Source organism: Carassius gibelio, chromosome B5 (assembly GCF_023724105.1).
Source record: "Carassius gibelio isolate Cgi1373 ecotype wild population from Czech Republic chromosome B5, carGib1.2-hapl.c, whole genome shotgun sequence".
Taxonomy (NCBI): domain Eukaryota; kingdom Metazoa; phylum Chordata; class Actinopteri; order Cypriniformes; family Cyprinidae; genus Carassius; species Carassius gibelio.
The window spans coordinates 29695998-29719703 of NC_068400.1; the positions used below are offsets into that span (position 1 = coordinate 29695998).

Consider the following 23706-nt stretch of genomic DNA (forward strand, 5'->3'; position numbering starts at 1 on the left):
TTCAAGTGTGGAATACTGCTCCTGAGGTCAAAGTTCAGCGCTCAATCAATGGTCACCAGGACAGCAGAGGATCAAAACAGCATCTTTGTTGTTGTTTCTCTTATCAATACCAGCCAGAGAATAACAGTAAAACCAGAGAAAACAACCCAAGATGTAATGATGTGGCTTCATTTGATTGAGGTGGCTGGGTTCAGCTTGTTCTCTTGCTGGAGCAGAAGTTCAGGCACTAAAATTAAATTAGACCATAGGTAACATGCAGTCGTTTTAGATGTTCTCACATAATCAGACCCTGATCTGACTCATGACCATTATAATGTCCATCAGTAACACTGAAAATAACAAAGAAATTATATTTATTCAAATCAATTTGTTTAATAATTTAGTATATATATATATATATATATATATATATATATATATATATATATACAGAAAAAAATTATTGTGCTATCAGTGTTGGGAAGGTTACTTTGGAAATGTTATGGGTAACAGATTACAAGATACTCTATTTAAAATGTAATATATATAGTGTAACTATTTCACTTACTTTATTAATGTAATAAACCAATTGCATATGATTACTTTTCTAAATGTCTAAGGAATGTTTTCAACTTTTTTTTTTTACACTGATTGCTTGTCAGACTTTCAAAACCCTGAATTAAGATGATACAAATGTAGTTTTAAAACACAGCCACCTCAAAATTAGACTTTATAATTATAATAGTTATGAGACTGTGAAACACTGGCATCTAACAATGCTTCAGAAAAAAAGTTAATCTTACATAAACCTAATTAGAAAATAAAGATATTGAATATGCATGTGTCCTAAACTCCTGAAACTTTGGTGTTTCATATTTTAAAGTAGTCGAATGCGATTTGGGAAACAAATCAATCATGTCACATACCCCCTTTGTAATCGTTTACATTTTCATAAGTAACTGTAATTAAATTACATGTTTTCTTAGTAACTGTAACAGATATCAGTTACATTTATTCTGTTGCAAGTAACTAGTTACTAGTTAATTAAATGATAAATATATAAGTTTGATTCATCTTTGCTGTGGAATCTGAAACTTGGAAGTATAACATTAAGACGAAGTATTACTTCACAAGTGCATTCAGATAATCCCATTTATCCCAGTATTCATTTCATACTGATGCTGTAATCAAATGGACTGAGACATTGAATTGGTCGGGAAAGCTTTTAAAATTCAAAACATGATTTCAACAATACAATACTTTTGGTTCCAATGCACTCTGGCCTCATAAAACTCCTTGTCTACCTGTCCTGAACTTGAATTGATGGTCTCCCTGACTTTATAGTTCCTCCATTGATCGTGAAGGTGCTTGTCAGTGATGCATAAAATTAACACTGTGTTATAGGGCATGGATTTCTGTCAGGCTCTGACAAGATAACCCATTATCGGACGACGCTGCTAATTTGTTTTTGTTTATTCCGAAGTGTAATGTAACACTCCTCGAGCCTCAATGATAACTCTATTACCTGCAAATCCCAGGCAAAACCATTGACAGACACTAATCTTGGCCCTACTCCTAATTACATCAGGTTCTTGGGCCTTAATGAAGCGATCTTTACTCCATTTTAGCTGCACACACCCCTGCCATCATTAGTTTAATTGCCTGCGTTCGCAGTGCGGGATTTTGACCTTTGTCCGGCCGAGTCAACTTATTCTGTCTGTCTTTTTTCTGTTTTGACTGTGTGATTATACCGTTGAATCGAATCGCTGATATTGTGTTTAAACTCTGGACCATCTGCTCTTTCCACACAATCTCATTATGTTTTAATATGAATATAATGAGACTGACGGCTGTCTTGTTGTTGTATACATCTTCACGTTTATTGAACACTTGTCGCTTCATTTGCCTTTTGAGTGGACAGCTTTTTAACACAATTCCTTTGCCAGTAAACACAGGCTGATTGACAATTAAGTGACCTATCATTGGCATTCCAATCTTCTTTCATTTCTGAATGGCTCAACTCGGGATTAAAGAGTGTGTTTTGTTCAATTCAATGTTAAAATCAATGGTGTATACAAACAGATTAAAAAAGAATTTATCGTCATTACCCGTCTAGAAACTTCTTGTAGCTCGACATGTGGTGTGAAGAACTAGCAACGTCAAAGTCATGGGTTTGATTCCCAGGGAGTAGCCTACAGATACTGGCGAAATACACACCACTGTTCAGAAGTTTAGAGTCATTCATTCAATTTATACTTTTGTTCAGCACAATATGCATTTAGTTTAAGTTTTCGACTTCAAACAAATGCTGTTTGTTGTTCAAAGTCAAAATAATAATAATAATAATAAAAAAATCAAAGAAAAAATATCTCAGTTTCCACAAAAATATTAAGCAACACTACTTCTTTTCAGCATTGATGATAATAATAAATGTTTCTTGAGCACCAAAGCAGTATAATAGAATTATTTCTGAAGGATGATGTGACACTGAACACAGAAGGCTTTATCACATCTATGCTGCATCCAGCGCTTCCACTTGTATTTTATAATATTCAGCCATTCAAAACCTTTCATATATTAATATTATAATAAATATTAAACGTTTCCCCCAGCATAACAGCAGTTGTGGATATTTAAACCCAAAAGAAAAACTCAACTGGACATTAAAGTGGAAAGCAGTACTTTATTTCTAATTATGCTACAAGTCAATGGCAAAACAAACAAACAACAACAACAAAAAAATCTTTCACCAGTTTTTTTCTTCTTTTTTTTTTTTTTTTAACCCCTGAGCACCACAATCCAGCTTTCCTATAATGCACTGGATTTATCCAAAGTGAAGAAAAGGAAAATAAGCTTAATACACAGCGTATAATAGGATCTAAAATCTACCAGCATAGCATCGCTGACATAGCTAAACAAGGTAAACAACATATTATTCTTTAAGCACATGAGTGATTCTTTTTTAAAATGATAGTCTTTTCATGAACAAATGTTCCAACATTGTCATCAGTAAGCCTGTGAACGTAGTTTTGTAAAAGCTTTGGATATGGATTCACTCGGATTCGTGTTTTTTTGTTTTTTTGCTTCTCCAGAGAGAGTTCGTCCAGGATTTGCTCTCAAATCTCTGCAGTCTAGTGACATGAGCTGAAGAGAGAACAGACAGCCATGTGAAGGAATTGACCGTGCCACTGCTGTGAAAAAATAGAAGCTGATCAAGAGGTAAATCACATCCAACAACAGGAATCAGACAATTGTGCATTGATTGTGCCCTCTGTAATTCCACATAAATATAGACTATATATCTCCATTAATCCTTGCACCTATACAACAAAATGATGGTCAGGTTTAATCGTTTTGATTAATCGTTAATGTGCTAAAACTCTGGAAATTGTTATTACATTCTTCGATTGCCATCCGTGCGCTGAGACTTACTGAATATACAGCTTGGCCTTTAAAATTTTTCTTTTTTTTTTCTTGAAAAACATTTAGATCCAAGTGCTTAAGATCAAGTTAAAATTGCAGCAGCAGGATAAAAAAAAAAAAAAAAAAAAAATCTGCTGCTTGAGATTAAAAGTTAAGAATGACAGCATTGGGTCAGAAATTGCCAACCCAAGAATATCATCAGATCTTTGGTATTTGTAAAAATAAGTCCTGTTCTGAGCACGTCTCCTCATTCAAAACCCACTAGACTTTATATATAAGTTTAGACTAGTTTATATAACTTAGACTAGGTTATATATTTTCTGAAAGTCACATTATGTTGTGAACAGAAATGACGACTCAAACACTGGCATCAATGGAAGCGCTGCAAACCGTAAAGCTAAAACACTTTAATGAACTAAACGCCCATGGTTGCAGCTTAACTTGAGATATGTTTCATAAGATGTATTTTAGATCTACTGATACTGTAAAGAATAAGCTCGATCAGATCAGAAGAGACAGAATCCTTCTGGTATTTCACTTCCCCCCTGTGTGTAAAGAAAAAAAGCCACGGACAAAAACGAACAAGCAAAGCAACTGACGCCGTGTTGAGCCCTGTGTGGTCCAGCCTCTGGTTCTGCAGCACAAATCACGCAGGCGAAAGCGAATTCGGACCAGAAAGGCTATGATTAAAAACTGGCTGCTGTGATTATGTTGTTGGCACAGTCTATAACAAATGAGGTAGATGTGTGTTCATCATATATTCCCTTCTTTGGTAAAACAATACAAAATAGAAAAAAAAAGAGAAAAAGAAACAAAATCCAGTGATTTGTTGAAAAAACATTTTCAAGTGGTTTCACAATAAAAATAATAGAAATGAAATAAATGAGGTATATCTTGTTTTCATCATCTATTATCTGTGTTTGCAGGATGTGTGAGGTATTGGGCTGCAATATGACTTTTTCTTTCTTTAAATAAAAGCGTTGTTTTCTGAAAGCACGGAAACAGCCCAAGTTTCAACATGAAAGGGAAAGAACAGAGGTAAAAATAAATACAACTTGTCTACGGAATTCAAAAAAAAAGAAAAAAAGAGAAAATGACACGATAATATCCTCCCATTTCCTTTCCAATAGAAAAGAGAAGAAGAAGAAGAAGAAGAAATAAACATGAGTGTGAGCAAAAAAGAAAAAAAAAACGGGTGAATGGAATAAAGAACGAGAGGTGAACTCTCAAATGCAAGTGCATTGTTGAAAATGTAATGAAAGCTGGATTCTATTCCCAACATCAGCTGATGCCCAAGATGAGTCATATTCATGATCTTCTTCTAAAGAGCCTCGTCCAGCTCGCAGTCACACGTCACAATATCATTTGACCCTCCACTTCTGAACCTGCCATTAATCAGTATGACCTGTTTTTCCTTCTACTAAACCATTTAATGAACGCTTTGCTATAAAACATGTGCTGAGGTGGTGGAAAAATCATTAAACACTGTCGACAAGTGTTCCCCAAATAACTCACTAATCAATGGAACATATTTCCCGTCATGAGAGGATATAGTAGACATAATGCTGTCTGCCTTCCTCCGTAACAAGCTATAGAAATGAACCATCTTGCATTTATGATTCTCCCGGTCTTTGCTCTGATGGATATGATAATGATATATTTTCTTTACAAACATATATTTAAGCATTAATACAGTAAATAACTTATTCTCCCTGACTATTTGATGCCCAAGTTAAATGGGATGTGGTTTGCTTAAAATCAAGATATTAAAATATCAACTCATTTTGGTAACCATTTGCAATGGCATCAGATATGTGTGATGGTGGTGATAAAACTCTGGATGAATTGTTGTAACATTATCAAATGAACCGCTAACATGCCGCACTTTTTCTCTTTGGTAATAGCTGAGAGTAGCTCTTGCTGTTTGATTCAAGAATGCAACAGGTAAAGATGGAGATGCCCAAACTTCAGGACCAGTGTAGGAAAGTGAAGAAGAGGAACATCCCATCCTCTGAAAGTCACACAACGCTCCTTGTGTTCGTGGCATTTGTCACGCAGTACGTTTTAGTCGCTCCACGCTGAACAATGCATCCTCAGAAGAACAAGATTACAAGCTGCAACTTGCTGCATATGTGAATGTCCCACACCTCAAATGTGCGCTGCTCGGCCTTTTGTTTTAATGGAAGTTTTTTCGGTGATGGACGCTCCCGTCCTGATTGCAGGGGGAGGGTTAGAAAAACAGTAGAAAGTGTACATTGTACATTGAAGGAGACAGAAAAAAAGCGGTCCAGCAGAATGACCTAAAGACCCTGCCTTATCTGACGTCGGGGGAGAGTTGAGTGAGGTGTTGTGGGCTCAAGGGGAGGTGGCTGGTCCGTGTGAGGAGGCGGTGGAGGAGGAAGAGGAGGACGGCTGCATCTGGGTGCTGAGCCCTGGGCTGCTGCTCTTTCCCTGAGAGCTGTGTTGGTGATGGATTCGCTGGCTGCCTGGCATGAAACCTATGGCTGGCTTACGGGCAAACAGGACCCCTGCAGTCAGCAGACACATATTAAAAGTTAGCTTTTACACAACACAACATCATCAACAGGTCAGCTACTAAATCAGTTTTTGTTTATATTTATTAAAAACATCGAAGTGCAAAATTCTCATGCAATAAATGTGATTGCAAATAATTTCATGTGATAATACTAACAGAGGTTTAACTAAAACATGTTTGGAATTTGATCAACACCCCCGTGCACAAGACATTTCTAGATTTTGGCACAAATATTTTTACATTTTTATTTATTTGCACAATACTGGAGATGCAGTATCCGAAGTACCTGATGTCTGTAAATTGATTAAGTATCTAACTTTTTGTTAAAAAAAAAACAACAAAGTTAATTTTTTTTTTTTTTAATGAATTAAATTCAGTTCTCATGAATCAAAAATGAATTAACCACATACATTAATTCAACATCTCTGAAAATATCTCCTGACATTATAGGATTGGAAGGCAACTTAATCGTAATTTAAGCAAATCATAGATCATTTTATTTTCATGCCTTTGAACATAAGCCTGTCACTGGCAATCCATTTCATCAATCTGTCTAAAGTAGACTTTTGTGCCGTTCACACCGATCTTTCATTTGATATTTCTTCAGTATCATGCACCATAAATTGGTTACATTTAAAAATTTACATGCATTTTCTTTTTTTCATTTCTGCACTGTTTAGCTCTTTTTAGGCACAAGAATGCTTCCAGAGCCACAAGAGTTCAAACAGAGCCGTTCTAATTCTGTGCTACTGCGCAGTGCAACTCATTATTTTTTATTTTAGGGTTTCAACTCATATTATTTTATTTTAGGGTTTTAACAAGAACAAAGCAAGTAAAGCAACTGAGTTTATATTTTTAATTGTATTATTTCTTATATAAATAATTGTGATAAACTAAAGCATTAAATCATTCACCTTAACAAAAAAAAAAACTCAAAGCTTTACAGGGAACAAACCTTCAGGAAAAATGGTCAAATAGATGCCACTTCAACTTGATCTCCTGAAATGTTCCCTGCAAGCTTATGAGCCATCTTCTAGTAATTACTGTCTCTCGCACATCAGGCACAAGCACTGTATCTAGCTAAGGCAGAGGGCCTTTCTCTCGGGCACGAAAGACAATAAGCTCCATCGACTTCCTGGCGCCCAGGCCCAATTTTAAGATATTTAACTTTTTTAACTCTATTGGACTTGCCACTTCATTACGATGGATTTTATAGCAAAGACATCAAATTGTGTGGAGGACTAAGCGCGGGGGTGCTGCTATAACTTATTGAATTTCCTGCCTGCAATTACATCAGCAAACGGCGCTCTATTTACCTGTGTAGACAACCCCATTTATTTCTATTGACATGTTGATGCTGCTAATGCCGTTGGTAGACAGGTTCAATGCAGTCTCTTGTCTATCATCTGTCAAGAGAGGAGCCAGAGAGCGGGGAAGAGAAAAACTCAATATGAGCATTTATAAAAGGAACACAAGAAGCAAGAGAAGCGTGCCACCAACTATCGGCGATAACTCATGAGTGACAGGATAAGGAGGGGTTTATTAAAAGAGTTGCAGGGAGGTGACTACTCTCAAAAAGATGGGCCTTTCACTTCGTCTGCATCATAAATAGAACAATTCTTCACTGCAGTCAGACTGTTAACATTACACACAATTTATTCATCAGAAACACATTAAGTAGGAGACCATTAGATTCATTATTCTGAACCAAAAAAGGGATTCATATTTCCAAGAAGTCAGCGGCTGTCAGGACTTTCAGTTTTCACTCTGTCATTACTGTGGATGTGCAGGTAAACACTAAATAACATTTAATATAATCTTTCAATTGCAGAGTGTTTCTGTGTGAAAGTCTTGCCCAGCGTTACATTTTTCTCACTGTTTAAAGAGGATCTTGTTTAATGGGTGGTATAACAGTAAGAGACATGCAGAAAACAACAAAAAACATTACTCATGAGCAGCCTGCAATCACGGCACACACTCTCATTACGTGAATGAAATCATTAACATTAAACACATGGCTTGATAGAAATCACTTTTCTTCATAAACAGACATTTTTTTCAGAATGTCTCGAAATCTTATCATTCTCTGTGACAAAAGAGACAACTTGTTATAGTGTTATAAAATAACTTAGAGGAATATTTTTCATTCATTAACAATTATTCATAAATAAAATTATTTTCATAAATTCTTTCTCTCACAGGTGACACTTATCATAGTGTTTGGTAAATAAAATAAAAGTGTCATTCATAATTTTTTTTTTTTTAAATAAAAACTGGAAGGCTAATGTTTTGTCATGACAAAACAAATAGACTAAAATGCATTTGAAATACATTTATTTCATGCTAAGTATACTACAAATACATTTATATATTTATGTACTTGTGTACCCCACCATTGTACTTTTGGTATCCTAAGCTGTTATACTTATAAAGTCTGCTAAACTGGAACTTTAACACATTTTTTGCTTAATGCACTTTAATGCGGAACAGAAGTAGTGCTGAGGTCCAGCTAAAGATCTACTGAAGTATATTTGATTGTGTTAAAGTGGAACTATTGTAAGTAAACTTCAGGTACACAGGTAATCTACATTATTTGACCCACAATGTGCTCTCTCATCACACGTTTTACTGTGTAGGTCATTCTAGAGACATAATTCACTTTATTTTCATTTATATTATATTTCCAGACAAGTTTACAAACCTCTGCCATTTCATTCATCTTTCCAATTGCTATTAAGATAAACTACTATGGAAGTCAATGGGGACCACAAACTGTTTTTGGCCACATTCTTAAAAATATATTTTATCTTTGAAAGAAGAACGAAACTAAAACAGATTTGGAACAAGTTGGGGCTGAGTAAATTAATTAAAAATTTTGGGGTGAACTACAAAGTAAAAAAAAATCAATAAATAGTCAATTACAATGAAGAGATTGTGTGAAAGCTGACACTGAAGATGTACTTGCCTTCCTTGCACCCACCTCTATTGTTCAGTTTGATGTTCATGGGTAGCTGGGAAGCCATGGCGAAGAGATTCTGCTGTAATGCATGCTGCATTATCCTCTGCTGCTCCTCTGCCATGAGCATCACTTTCTTCTCCGGTGGCTCTCCAGACTCCAGCTTCTCGCGCAGCTGCTCCAGTGCGGCCGCCTGCACGGCTGCTGCAGCTGCAGCCTGAGCTGCGTTGTGGTGGCTGGCCAGAGACACAGGGATGCCCATCCTGTTAGTCAGGCAGCTGGACAGCAGCGAGTCCTCTGTGGAGCAAGAAACCTCTTTAGGTGACACAACACTTAACAACAAAACAAATATAGTGGACCATCTAACATCCTAAATCTTGGAAATGTTCTACTAATTTAAGAACAATGGAGGACCTTTTTTACAGTGCTACATTTTGCCACACTGGACAGTGAAGTGTAACAGTTGAGAAAACAGAAGCCCTTTATCACAAATGTATGTAACATAATGTTATACGTTGATTAATCAGTTGATTAATTTAATGTTTTTGTACAATATCAAAAATAACTGTTAGATCTGAATATATTTGAAAATGTCATTTAATCCTTTAATGGCAAAGCTGAATTTTCAGCATCATTACTTCAGTCTTCAGTGTCACATGATCCTTCAGCAATCATTCTAATACACTGACTTAGAATCTCTTATACTATTATAAATGTCCTTACTCACACTTTTATTTGATTTATCTGACATTAATTTTGATACTGTACACCTGATTCACTTCAAGTAAATGATACTTTAAATTATATGTATTGTAAAACAGAAAGTGTAAAGGAAAGTTATTCAATAATCTGAATACATTATATTCTACAAATGTAGGTATCTAAATGTGCTGCAATAACATCCTCACAGGGAAGTATGAGTATGAAACACAAGTCATGAGATCTATTTACAGCTGCTTTGTGAACACTATAAATACTGTGCGATTCGTAAGGCTCTTTGATCCTTAAAGTTGCGTGACTTGTCTTTTTCCATATGGGCACATTACTGAATCATGAAGCAGCCCATGTCTCTTTGTGTTTCATTTCTCTTCTGCTGGTGTGATGCGGAAACTGGCAGAGTGGGCAAGAGGAAGTCCTGCAAGCTGTTTCCTGTCCGCTCTGATGACCATTCAGGCCACAGCGTGGAATAAGCGTGAGTAAGACGTGGCAGTGTTATTGTGTAAGAAAGATGACTTGTCCTTTGGAGGATCCAGGTTGTAATTAAAACAATAACATTCAATTTCCAGATAAGGAAGAACATTTCTCTCTCTCTCTCTCTCTTTTAAAAAGCAACAATCAATAGCATGCTGTTGTTTTTAAGTGGGATTTTCTTTGTTATATTATGCCTAATTCCTTTAAATTTTTATTATTGCTTTTTATCATGTTATTATTTGATCTGTTTTTGTAGTCTATATTATTTTATTGAAACAGCAACAAATAATTTAGTAAAATGATGTTCCACTATATTGGGAAAAAACAATCTTGAAACATTCAAATTCACATTAATATTAAAGTATTTTGACTTTGAAAAAAAAAAAAAACTATGTTGTGAGGAAGGGAAATATAAACACAAACCTTTCTTGATGACAGTCTGAGTCATGTGCCCGCCGTTGGGAGTGGGCATGCTGATGTGGGGCATCTGGAGTTTTGGGGAAGCCAGCAGGGTGGGGGTGCCCACGGGGGAGTAGTTAAAGAGGGTGGAGCCATAACTCTGTCTCCGGCCTTCGCGCCGGTTGCTGTCGATAGCTGCCTGAAGCTCCCCGGGAGAGCTCAGTCCCCGCTTTTCACATTCATAAGGATAGAGGTACTTCATATACCTGTAGACAAGGAAAGACAGAACTGGGATATATAACCTAATCACAATAACACTATAGCTACAGTCATTTACAGTTGCCCTAGAAAGTATTTGGATACTTAAGTTACACTGAAATACTAAATATCAGTCATACTTTATTTTAAGGTCCAGTTCTTGCTACTAACAAACCATTAACTATGACTTTTGCCTAAATAAACTCTTAATTTGCTGCTTATTAATAGTTAGTAAGGTAGTTATTAAGTATTGGGTAGGATTAGGTGTGTAGAATATGGTCATGCAGAATACATTGTTACATCCCCTTTGGTCTGTTTATGTGTGTTATGCTTTGTGGGAGGTGTTTGTTTTTATCCAGGAAGAAGACCGGATTGGTTCCTGCAGTCTGATTGGTGCCACGCCCTGATTGATCCGCTGACACCTGGACGTGTATAAAAGCCTCCTACATTACTGTCTTCATTAGCCTTGTGCTCACTCGATACTTTGTCTTGCCTGACTTTGCTTCGATATTTGGTACGCCTGTTGAGAGTTTGTTTAAGTGGAAAGAGTTTGTTGAAGTGGAAAGAGTTTGTTTGATTCTTGTGAACTGCCATATTTGTGATAACGACCACCGCCTGTTTAATGACTTAGATTCCAGATAAACCCCTGAACTGATACCTGTTTATACTTTTGTTTTTATTTTATTTTGGGAGGTAGGGAGTCCGACGCCAACTCTTTGTTTTGATCTTTATTGCCTGTTTTTGATTAGGGAGTTGGGGAAGTAATTGTATTTTATTTTATTTTATTTTGTGGAGTAGGGCAGTAAGAGGTACATATAAATTAGTTATTTTGTTTGTTATTTTTGGCTCTGTCGGCTCCTGAGGTAAAATACCCAATTGTATTATTTTTGACCTGTTAAAATTCAATAAATATTGTTCCATTTATTTCTACATAAAAAGAAACCGTTGCATTTCCTTACTTTTTTCATGTTATGTCCTTTGCCCTAGACGGGGCGTAACATGAAATTGGGGGCTCGTCCGATTCTTTTTTTTTCTTCTTTTCCTAAAACGAAATTACAAACTTGTTTTTCATCAGTAAAACTGGTCGATTTAAGTATTATTCAACTTGTTGTTTGCCTGGGGTTTTTACTTTGTGTGGGAGGAAACGTAGGGGGCGTGATGACGTCAAAATTTGAATTGGAAAAATTTACGATCGATCCCACACATGAACAGTTTGATAAGTGCCGTAAAGACGATTTATTAGTGCTTGCAGATTTCTTTAATATTCGCGTACCTCGTCATGCACTTAAAAAGGAGATAAAGGAGATGTTGCGCATGGAGCTTATAAAACAAAAGGTCTTACCGGAAGAGGGTGTGGCTCCGGGTGTTGCTTTTAACCTAGAACTTGAAGGTTTGGGTGCTGCGGAGGCGGAACTCAAATCTGGCGAAGTCGATGGCATAGATCCCATTGCCCCTTCACCGGGTGAGAAACAATTGGAAATCCGTTTAAAAGAATTAGACCTGGAAATTAGTCGGCAACAGTATCAGAGTCAGCTGCTAAATGTCCAGGCACTTGAGCTTGAGACGCGGCGTGATGTCCGACTGAAAGAGCTGGAGGTCGAGTTAAAGACCAGATTTCAGCGCCCTTCTCCGGAGACAAAGGAGAAGGTTATTCCAGGATCAGTAAGTGCCTCATCTGGTGCATCATCTCCTCTACCTTCAGCGTCGCGAACTGCGCCGGTAAGTTCTCCTGAATTTGATATTAGTAGACAAATTTCGCTTGTTCCGTTGTTCAGAGAGAGTGAAGTAGACACATACTTCACTGTTTTTGAACGAATCGCGACCACATTGCAGTGGCCTAGAAATATTTGGCCTTTGCTTTTACAGTGCAAATTGGTGGGAAAAGCACAGGGAGTGTGCTCTGCTCTAACATTAGAGCAAAGTTTGGAATATGATGCGATTAAAGCGGCAGTGTTACGTGCGTATGAGTTAGTTCCGGAGGCTTACCGTCAGAAATTTAGAAGACATGTAAAAAACCCCAGCCAAACATTTGTTGAGTTCGCTCGTGAAAAGACCACTTTATTTGAGAAATGGTGTGCAGCGAGTAAAATTACGACCTTTGAACAGTTGAAAGAGTTGATTTTGGTTGAGGAGTTTAAAAACTGTATATCTGAAAAAATTGTGGTCTATTTGAACGAACAGAAAGTTTCATCTCTTGCTGATGCTGCTATCTTTGCGGATGAGTTTGTGCTTACTCATAAAGTAATTTTTTCATCATCGCGATCTTCGCAACGCACCTCAATAGATCGTACTCACGATTCTAAGCATTCGGTAGTTTCTCAAAAGGATGATTCATCGCTCGATACCTCTTCGGTAGCTAGAGAATGTTTCTACTGTCATGAAAAGGGTCATTTGATCGCTGCTTGTCCAGTACTGCAGCGGAAAAATCTGCGGAAGACTCACAACATATCTAAGAGTGTAGCTTTCATTCATGTACCGTCTTCTGAGTCCTTAAATTCTGTTGACCCGACATTTGAACCATTTGTATGTGATGGAGCAGTTGCTTTGTCTAACTCTGATTCAGAGTTCACACCTGTACGGATTTTAAGAGATACGGGGGCTGCGCAGTCGTTTATTTTAGCAAGTACGCTATCATTCTCACCTCAGTCTAGTTGTGGATCGGATGTGTTGGTTCAGGGAATTGAACTGGGAGTACTGAGAGTTCCTTTACATACCATTTACTTGCGTTCTGGCATTGTGACTGGTGAAGTTAAGGTCGCTGTACGTTCTCAGTTGCCAGTGAAAGGGATTTCTCTCATTCTTGGAAATGATCTTGCTGGAAGTAGAGTTAATGCTCTACCAGAGGTTACAGATATACCGTGTGTATCAGGGGAAGATGATGTGTTAGTGCAGGAATTTCCCAGTGTATTTCAGTCTTGTGTTGTTACTCGGGCACAAGCCCGAAAATTTGAAAATGAGGTTGATCTTTCCAACTCTTTTATGTGTTTAGAGGGGTCAGATATGAAAGCCAATGATGAAAATGATGTTTCCTCAGATGTGATTGTTGGGCTTAATTTTGATTTTCCTTTTGGCAAGCAACAGCTAATCAGTGCCCAGAAAGCTGATAAAACCCTGTTATCGAGCAGTTCTTCTGTGGTAGATAAGACTGAATTACTTAAACATGCAATTGCCTATTTTCTAGAGGACGGCGTACTCATGCGAAAGTGGAGCCCTGAGAAAGTGAAGCATGAGTGGAGCACCGTATTTCAAGTAGTCGTTCCACAATCCTATCGCGGGTACGTACTGAAGCTAGCCCATGACCATGATCTTTCTGGACATCTAGGAGTTAGGAAGACCTATCATAACCTCTTGAAACATTTTTATTGGCCAGGAATGAAATCCTCTGTGTCCCAATATTGCCGTTCGTGTCATTACTGCCAAGTTGCAGGAAAGCCTAATCAGGTTATTTCTCCTGCACCTTTAAGGCCAGTCCCAGTGCTAAGTGAACCATTCGAAAAGCTTGTGATAGATTGTGTAGGACCTCTGCCTAAGACTAAGTCTGGACATGTGTATTTGTTGACTATGATGTGTTCCGCTACTAGATTCCCTGAAGCCATCCCACTGCGTTCGTTAAAGACCCCCAACATTGTGAAGGCCCTGGTGAAATTTTGCACTACTTTTGGTCTACCAAAAATTATACAATCTGATCAAGGAACAAATTTCACCTCGCGCCTGTTTCGTAAGGTAATGAAAGAACTGAATGTTACCCACGCTGTGTCAAGTGCCTATCATCCTCAGTCCCAAGGTGTCATCGAACGGTTTCACCAGACTCTAAAAACTATGATTCGTACTTATTGTTTACAACATGAGAAAGATTGGGATGAGGAGGTACCACTTTTGCTGTTTGCTGTTCGTAACACGGTGCAAGAGTCGTTGGGATTTAGCCCAGCTGAGTTAGTCTTCGGGCACTCACTGCGTGGACCATTAAAGTTGCTTCAAGAGCATCTCCTCTCTGAAACCCACTCATCAGAACCTTCCTCCAATGTGTTAGATTATGTCAGTTCATTTCACGAACGTCTACATTCTGCATGGAGGCTTGCTCGTCAGTCTTTAACCTCATCACAGTCTCGAATGAAGGATAAATATGACAAAAAGTCTGTCAAACGCTCCTTTGAGGTTGGTGATAAAGTGCTTGTGTTGTTACCTATACCGGGTTCCTCATTGCAAGCAAAGTTTGCAGGCCCATATGAAATCGAAAAGAAATTAAGTGATACAGACTATGTTGTACGGACCCCTGAGAGACACCGAAAGTCTCGTGTTTGTCACGTAAACATGTTGAAATTGTATGTTTCACGTTCAAACTCTGAAAATTCTAGAAATGCTCGGATAATTTCTCCCACTGTCGCTGTTCCTGTGGAAGTAGTTTCATCTGCTGATTCTCCTAGTATTGATGGCCTTAGTTTGGGCAGTGCGGCCTTATCCGGTGCTCGTTTACAAAACTCAGAAGCCCTTACAACACTAAGTTCAAAACTATCCCATTTATCAGAGTCATCTCGAGATGAGTTGTTACAGTTAGTTGAGAAATTTTCCTTCCTTTTCTCAGACGTACCAACTGTAACCAATCTGTTACAGCATGATATTGATGTTGCTGATCATCGCCCAATTAAGCAAAATGCTTATCGTGTAAACCCTGCCAAGCGTGAAATAATGAAACGAGAAACTGAATACCTTGTGAAGCATGGGTTAGCTGTGCCTAGTTCTAGCCCCTGGTGCTCTCCATGTTTGCTGGTTCCGAAAACTGATGGTACCTCACGCTTCTGTACAGACTACAGAAAGGTTAACCAGGTCACTAAATCAGATTCCCATCCACTTCCACGGATAGAAGATTGTATTGACAGGATTGGGAAATCTAAGTTTGTAACCAAGTTGGACTTACTCAAGGGGTACTGGCAAGTGCCACTCACGGAGCGTGCATCTGAGATTTCAGCATTTGCTACTCCAGATGCCTTCTTACAGTATAAGGTCTTGGCTTTCGGCCTTAAAAATGCTCCAGCAACGTTTCAACGTTTGATGTGTAAAGTACTGTCTAATGTGAAAAATTGTGAGGCTTATCTTGACGATGTTGTGTGTTATTCCGAGACCTGGAAGGGTCATTTGGAGGTATTGGAGGAAGTGTTTGTTAGGTTTCAAGAAGCTAATCTAACCCTCAATCTTGCTAAATGTGAATTTTGTCATGCTACTGTTAGGTACTTAGGAAAGGAAGTGGGTCAGGGCACTGTACGACCAGTCGAAGCCAAAGTCAACGCCATTGTTAATTTTCCTATACCGCAGACAAAAAGGGAGCTTCGAGGTTTCCTTGGCATGGCTGGATTCTACAGAAGTTTCTGTAGGAATTTTTCTGATGTAGTGAAACCTCTTACTGATAACCTCCGAAAAGCAATTCCCTTTTTGTGGACTCCTCAGTGTCAGATTGCTTTTGATTCTTTGAAGAATTTGTTATGCAGCGCTCCTGTCTTAGCCACTCCTGACTTCACCAAACCGTTTAAACTTGAGGTTGATGCAAGCGGAACTGGTGCAGGTGCTGTACTGTTACAAGAAGATGAAAATGGAATTGATCACCCATTGTGTTTTTTTTCTAAGAAGTTTAATCGTCATCAATGTAACTACAGTACAATTGAGAAAGAAGCACTCGCGCTTTTGCTAGCTTTGCAACAGTTTGAAGTTTATATTGGTTCAAGTTCACAACCTGTTGAAGTTTTTACTGATCACAACCCTCTTGTATTTTTACAGAAGTTCTGTAACAAAAATCAAAGACTCATGCGCTGGGCTTTAATTTGTCAAGATTTTAACTTGCACATCCAGTACAAGAAGGGCACAGATAATGTTATTGCGGATTCTCTATCAAGATCTTGTGTATAAACATGTTTTCATGTTTATTTTTGTGTATGGGGGTGTTACATCCCCTTTGGTCTGTTTATGTGTGTTATGCTTTGTGGGAGGTGTTTGTTTTTATCCAGGAAGAAGACCGGATTGGTTCCTGCAGTCTGATTGGTGCCACGCCCTGATTGATCCGCTGACACCTGGACGTGTATAAAAGCCTCCTACATTACTGTCTTCATTAGCCTTGTGCTCACTCGATACTTTGTCTTGCCTGACTTTGCTTCGATATTTGGTACGCCTGTTGAGAGTTTGTTTAAGTGGAAAGAGTTTGTTGAAGTGGAAAGAGTTTGTTTGATTCTTGTGAACTGCCATATTTGTGATAACGACCACCGCCTGTTTAATGACTTAGATTCCAGATAAACCCCTGAACTGATACCTGTTTATACTTTTGTTTTTATTTTATTTTGGGAGGTAGGGAGTCCGACGCCAACTCTTTGTTTTGATCTTTATTGCCTGTTTTTGATTAGGGAGTTGGGGAAGTAATTGTATTTTATTTTATTTTATTTTGTGGAGTAGGGCAGTAAGAGGTACATATAAATTAGTTATTTTGTTTGTTATTTTTGGCTCTGTCGGCTCCTGAGGTAAAATACCCAATTGTATTATTTTTGACCTGTTAAAATTCAATAAATATTGTTCCATTTATTTCTACATAAAAAGAAACCGTTGCATTTCCTTACTTTTTTCATGTTATGTCCTTTGCCCTAGACGGGGCGTAACAACATGCTTTATAAGTACTGATAAATTAATGTGTTAATAATGCTAATAAGCAACTGGTTACTAGTGAAAATTGGTCACTAAAGTGTTACCTAAATATCAATCCTAAATAGTGGCATCTTCAAATAAATGTTTAGGATCTTTACTCAGAACAAGCTTCATATTTCTGTGACATTTGACCAGAAGATCTCAAAGTGATTGTTTCGATGAAGTCAGTTCTCCTCAAGTTCACGCAGGGGTCATAACAGAGAAACCACTGGTGTAGTTCATAACATTAACTATATGTTCCACTGACAGCTAACACCAAACCCTTTGCCTTCACTTTGAAATGTACATCTATCATTTTCATAGTTATCCTATCATTTATTTCAGTGGTTCCCAACTGCTGTTGTTCTGTAGCATATGCAGCAAAAGTATCTAAGATAAATTGGCGGTTTATTCTTAAACCAATCAGTGAGTTTGAATAGTGGAAGCATAGTTACAATTTAATATTTATTTTTTGTTATTTATATATATATATATATATGAAATGATGTTATTATGTTATGACTTAGGCATTTTTTTTATATATATGAACAATATTATTTCTTTTAATAGTAATTGGCGGCCCAGCTGCAATACCATCGCGACCCACTAGGGCGCGGCCTACAGGTTGAAAACCACTGATTTATTTAATTCATTTTCAATGCATAGACAAACTACGTCATTCAAGTAAAAAAAAAAAAAAAAAAGAGTACAGTGTAGCAAGTGCACATTCTTCCTCTCAACAGTGCTTTGAAATCCAGATTTCTTGCATTCCTCTGTTTACATGACGAGATGAGAGGCCATCTGCTCAACTGTCATTGTATCTTTTACTAGGTTCATGATCAACTTAAATAATGGCTGCTTTCAAATTCCATTGTGTTTTCTTATGCCAGCCTACAGGGCTACATGAAAACTGGTTGCCTTAGAACATAATTGAGTTAAATGACAGTTCTGAGGGTGGACATGCACAAACAAGTTAATGTGTTCACCAAGTACGTCAATGATTTACACAGAAAGTAGAAACATACATGAAAGGAGTTAAATATTGGAGGCAAATGTAAAATTTACTAAAATGCATAAAGTTGAAATCTGTTTATGAGGGGTATAAAAAATTAGATGAATTATATGACAACAGTTAATTAATCAATTGGACTGCAGTTAATCACATACAGTGTACACTACCATTTAAAAGCCTGTGGTCAGTTTTCTAATTATCAAGGCTACATAAAATTGATCAAAACTGACAGTAAAGACTTACATTGTTATAAAAAAGATTGACTATTTAAAATAAATGTTCTTTTGAACAACAACAAAAATCATTCTGAAGCATTGATAGTTAGAAAAAATGATTTCTGAAGGATCATGTGACACTCAAGACTGGTATCATGGCTGCTGAAATTTCTGAATTTAAAACCTTAACATATAAAACAATATATTCAAACAATATTATAGTATTTTTGCTCAAATAATTGCTTAAGTTTTGTGTTAGCACAAGAGATTTCTTTCAAAAAAAAAAAAAAAAAAAAAAAAAAAAACCTTTCCTACCCCAATTTTTGAATGATAGTATATTAATGCTCAACACCAAAAACACAAAAACACTCCAGACAATTCATATTGTATTAGATGAGTAAAGCATTAGTCAAAAAGCAGCTTTAGAAATCAATATATAGTCCACAGCAATCCATTTCACAATCAAGTATGTCAGCGTATCTTAGCGGCTATTCGCACACAATGTTTTCTTTTGTTCTGAGCCTTTAAACATATGCCAAATGTCTTACTTTCTGTAGGTTATTTCCAACTAAATTTTTACTATATTAAGTTAAATAGCGAGCCCTAGTCTTTTTAAATTCACATTGTGCTGATTTAATCCTGTATTAGTGTTTGTTTGATGGATCTCAGTTTAGCAGTACAAATCTATCTCTTTCTTACTTTTACCAAACACTGTCAAATACAGCCTGCTCTTCACTCTCTTTATTCTAAAAGCAGGTAATTGAATTGGACAAGATAGACAAGAATCAACTGGCAGTCCTCAACAGGTTGTTCCCTGTGGTCTGAAGTTATCTCACTCACTGTGTTCGGAGGGTGAAAGCCGCACTGGTGATGGAGGTAGGCAGGTTCAGGCCTTTGGTAATCTCGCGCCATATTTTCTTATTGATGACTTCCACTAAGCCGCCTTTTTCGGTGACAAGCTTGTAGAGAGTGTAGAGATCCAACACCTGCTTGGCCATGATAGGAATCCGATTCACTGGAGTCCCTGCAGGAGCCGGGGGAAAAAAAGCACAATATCCACAATCAATGCCATTAACTCAAGCTCATCGACGGGCCCCTCGGCCGCTTATAAGGCCAATCAGTCAAGCATAAGTAAAACGTCCGACAGCTTCCCACTCCACTTAGCAAAAATATCACTTTTTGCCTTCAGTCAAAGGTCTGCGCTATCTGTTTTGCCTTTAGTGAAAAGAAAGACCTGTGGCTTCTTATTAATGTGAAAGTAACATCCACACTGCACACTGTATACTCAAAGTGAAAATCATTTATCATGATCTAATATGCACCATAAAGCCTGAACAGCAGTGAAGGAAATCATTTTTAAAAGAGAACAAAAGTTGCCAAACATCTAAACTCTCGGATATCGATGCTTAAACACTGCTCTCCTTCCCTCTGTCAGTTCATTTGTTGAATGGAAAAAGACCTCAGTGATAATTTGTGCTCACGATTTAATGTTAGGTTGTAATGTGCGAAGGGGATAAGCCCTTTGTGTGCATCTGAGACCGCCTGACCTCAAGATAATTAACCTGTATTTTGCTGATAGAGTTCTATTGTGCCCATTGGATTTGCCATAATAGCAATCAATACGTAGAGAAATATAGAGCAAACAACAGCAAGCAGAGCCACAGTCTGAAAAGAGCAAGGAGAGCAGAGCTATGGTCTATCAAGGTAAAAACACATCAATTAAGACTTGTAATTACGGCTTCATTTTGCCTCTCTGGCATGTGAACTAAGAGACACTATTAAAAGTAAAGATTTATCTGCCTTCTCTCTGAGACAATGCTGGCATTAAATCTGAAGTAGCACAAACGTCTAAAACAATCGATCGATGTTTCTAACTTCTCCTCAAACTGACCACACGAGTCACTGAAGTAAAAGTAAGTATCAACGGTCTTGATCTGAAAAAGCCGAAATGTTTTAAAGTGGTGGTTCTCGTCTGGATTTGATTCACAGCGCATACTTTAGAACCAAAATCAAGTAATGACCCGACACGGTACCAATATGTTTACTGAACAAAAAACAAAGAAAACTCTCTTAAAAATAACACTGAAATGTATTACATTAATATCATTTAGATAAGATTAATCTTGGTAGAACAGTGTGGCTGGCAAAAAAAAAGATATTCCTTCATCTGCTACTGACATGCAGTGCTTGCTCTTATTATTCCCAGCCTATAATTCAATCAGTCATTGTGGTGGGGGTTAGTAATATGTGCTGTAATAGACATTAGACACTATTTTGTGGGTTTTAGAGAACATGCAAAGAGGAAGGATCTGTCCTCTATAACCAAGGCGGATATTATCATAATGGCTAAATCTGGTCAACTGACTATGGATCTTGCTTATATGCTGAATTTGAATGGACACAATGTCTGCTGATTTATTGAAAAACACTGTGAAACATGTACCATGCAGAATGGGCCAAATAAGACGAGTGAGCGTTTTGACAGGAGGTAGAAAATCAACTCAGTGTGTGACTTCTTCACAATAAAAATTGTTTTTTATTGTTTTTTCCCAAACATTTTTGGGAGGCTTTGCAAATCAGAATAAAGGGAGAACTAATGAATAATCTATCGTAATAACTGATTGTACTGTATTCAATGTATGAGCTTTTAGTTTTTTTGCATAGTAAAATAAAAGCATAATTCTATAATAAGCCTTTTACCTTTTTCCCCAATAAAATTCTGTCAATACCTTAAACCTTAAATTTAGTTTTTTCTTTTCCCCAGTAATACAAATTCCTGGTTTAGTTGAACTTTTACGCCCATTAAACCTAACCCACTCCTTACTTAACAAACCTTCAAATGTACAAAGTTAAAACACATTAATGAACAAATAATTATTTATTCCCATGCACAAAAGGCCAAGCTAAATGAGGCTGGAGCAATAAATAAAACTTGACTCCACAAAAGCCACCTTTGGACTGAATCTGAACCTGGATAAGCGTCTTTAAAACAAGATTTACGAGCGCTCGATTTCTGAGCTCATGTATTCATCTCCTCTTGTTCCCTGGATAAGATGCAGTGAATAAAGGCCAGTACGAGCCTTTGTCATCCCAAACAATTTGATCAGGTCATGCATCATTATGACAAAGAGTGATTGTGGAGCGCAGAGAAACACGTTTCGCCGAGCTCACATAGTTGCCTGCTGTTAATTGCTCACTGGCTAAAAAGGTTTAATTGAAAATGTGCTGAAGGCAATAAGCTGGTGTTGGGGCCAATCATCTATGTGGCTGCCTTCATCAGCAGTCTGCCTTTTAATCATTCACTTCAGCCAGATAATGGAAGGACAATGTGCCTGCGATGGCTCGGTCTTCCGAAGCATGAAATGAAGGGCTAATTTGTAAACACAAGGCTAGAAAAAAACTTTATCCGTGTGTATAAAACCGGCTAATTGCACTGACCAACAAGCCTGAGTAAGTCCTCTATGATGTGTTTGTCAGGAATTACATTTATTCATTTGACGGATGCTTTTATCCAAAATGACGTTTAAGAAACGCTAAGGAGCTAGTAACAGGTTTGCCAACATTCTTTCCATATCACTACAAAAATGATCTTCCTGGGTTGAAAATGTACTATACGTATGAACACTGAGCTGAAAAAGACAAACCAGACAATCAACTTTAGCTGCAAAAAAAAAATGTGTGTGTGTGTGTTTATAAGTGTGTAAAAGGTGAAAGGGTACACAAACACATCAGTTCGGTTTAATAACTATTTATTTTTAAATATAAAAAACAACACTCAACTTATAAAATGTATGCAAACATGTAAATTGCAAATTTTTTTTAATTAACTTCTAAATTATAACATTTCTATTTGTCGTTGAAGTATTCATTTTCACAGTGGCCGTCATAACATGTTTCATAACATAAACATACTTTAAATAATTAAGACATCACTAACATGTAATGTAAAATAAAATGCTCTTCTCTAGACTTCATTTCTTTAGCGAACTAATGATTATTTTAAAAATAAATCTACACGTTTTTTTTTAATTACTACAACAAAGTAGATCATTATAATCAAGCCATCTATTTTTACTTTAAACACGTTTTTCATTAATATTAAAATGGTTCTATAAATCTTAACTATAAAAATAGTCAAAGGCATATATTTTGTGTATGTTTAAAAACAAACACAACTGAAAAGAAGCACTTTGTGGAGCAGCCAATTGTAGTACACAAGCAGAATCAAAAAATATACTTTTATTCTTTTATTGGAATGGCATTTCCAAACACTTCAGGGTGTTCTCCTATGGAAAACAGTAAAATTAGATAATATGAAAATATGTATAGAGAAAATATGGCTAGAAACTAAAAGGCTGATTCTTCGAGGCGGCTCATGGCCTTTCATTCTCTTCATTAGTATTTCAGGTAATTTTGAAAGTGTCGAATATTGATTTATTCAAAAGGAAGTGCTGATGCTGCGCTGAGATGTGATCAATTTATTGTTGCTGTCCGGTGGGAATCATGAATCAAAGTGGGAATTTATCAGTTTACAATGGGCAATAACACTTGCATTGTTCCTATTGCTTAAAGATTAGGGGTCGTAAATGAGCCCATCACTCCAAGTCTATTCCACGATGGACGTATTTATTCTTCAGAAGCCAACTTAAAAGAAAAGGATACAATTAAGTGATTTACATCAGTTGTTTAAATCTCATTTCTCTTCATATAATGAGACCATCATAGCATAGCCAAACAAAGAAAGTTTTCATTGATAAAACCACCATAAAACAACAGTCCATGTTTCTGGAAACCTTGCTGGAATCACATGATTTCTCCATTTTGACAGAGGTATAATTTGCAGTACAGGTCTCAAACAGCTGGTCATACATACTTCTTTCTATATAAAGCTCTCTGGGGAACAGGGAATCTCATCTACATTCTTCCATGAGTGGAGTTAAACACAGGTCTGTTTGTGTTGAGCTGTGAAATAGAGGCAGCCATTTTGATGTGAAAAAAGATACGCCATCTCAGTACACTGAGGGGCTTGCGACAAACGATTCGTATTTGACAGGTTATGATTGATGATGGCAAGGTT

General features: G+C 37.1%; 1 protein-coding gene across 4 annotated transcripts in view; it reads right to left on the minus strand.

Moving 5' to 3' along the window:
- Positions 1-2642: 2642 nt before the first annotated feature.
- arid3c (AT rich interactive domain 3C (BRIGHT-like)) overlaps positions 2643-23706 on the minus strand; it is a 74605-nt gene continuing 53541 nt past the window's right edge. For 2 of the 4 annotated variants that reach the window (XM_052556517.1, XM_052556515.1), the window contains 5 exons: positions 19470-19653; positions 10509-10750; positions 8919-9191; positions 7255-7344; positions 2643-5930 (listed from right to left, as the gene is read on the minus strand). In XM_052556517.1, coding sequence (XP_052412477.1) covers positions 5758-5930; positions 7255-7344; positions 8919-9191; positions 10509-10750; positions 19470-19653 — 962 coding nt within the window. In that variant the 3' untranslated portion in view covers positions 2643-5757. Of the gene's footprint in view, positions 5931-7254; positions 7345-8903; positions 9192-10508; positions 10751-19469; positions 19654-23706 lie in introns of all 4 variants that reach the window. The other 2 variants (XM_052556514.1, XM_052556516.1) reach the window with 1 other exon arrangement.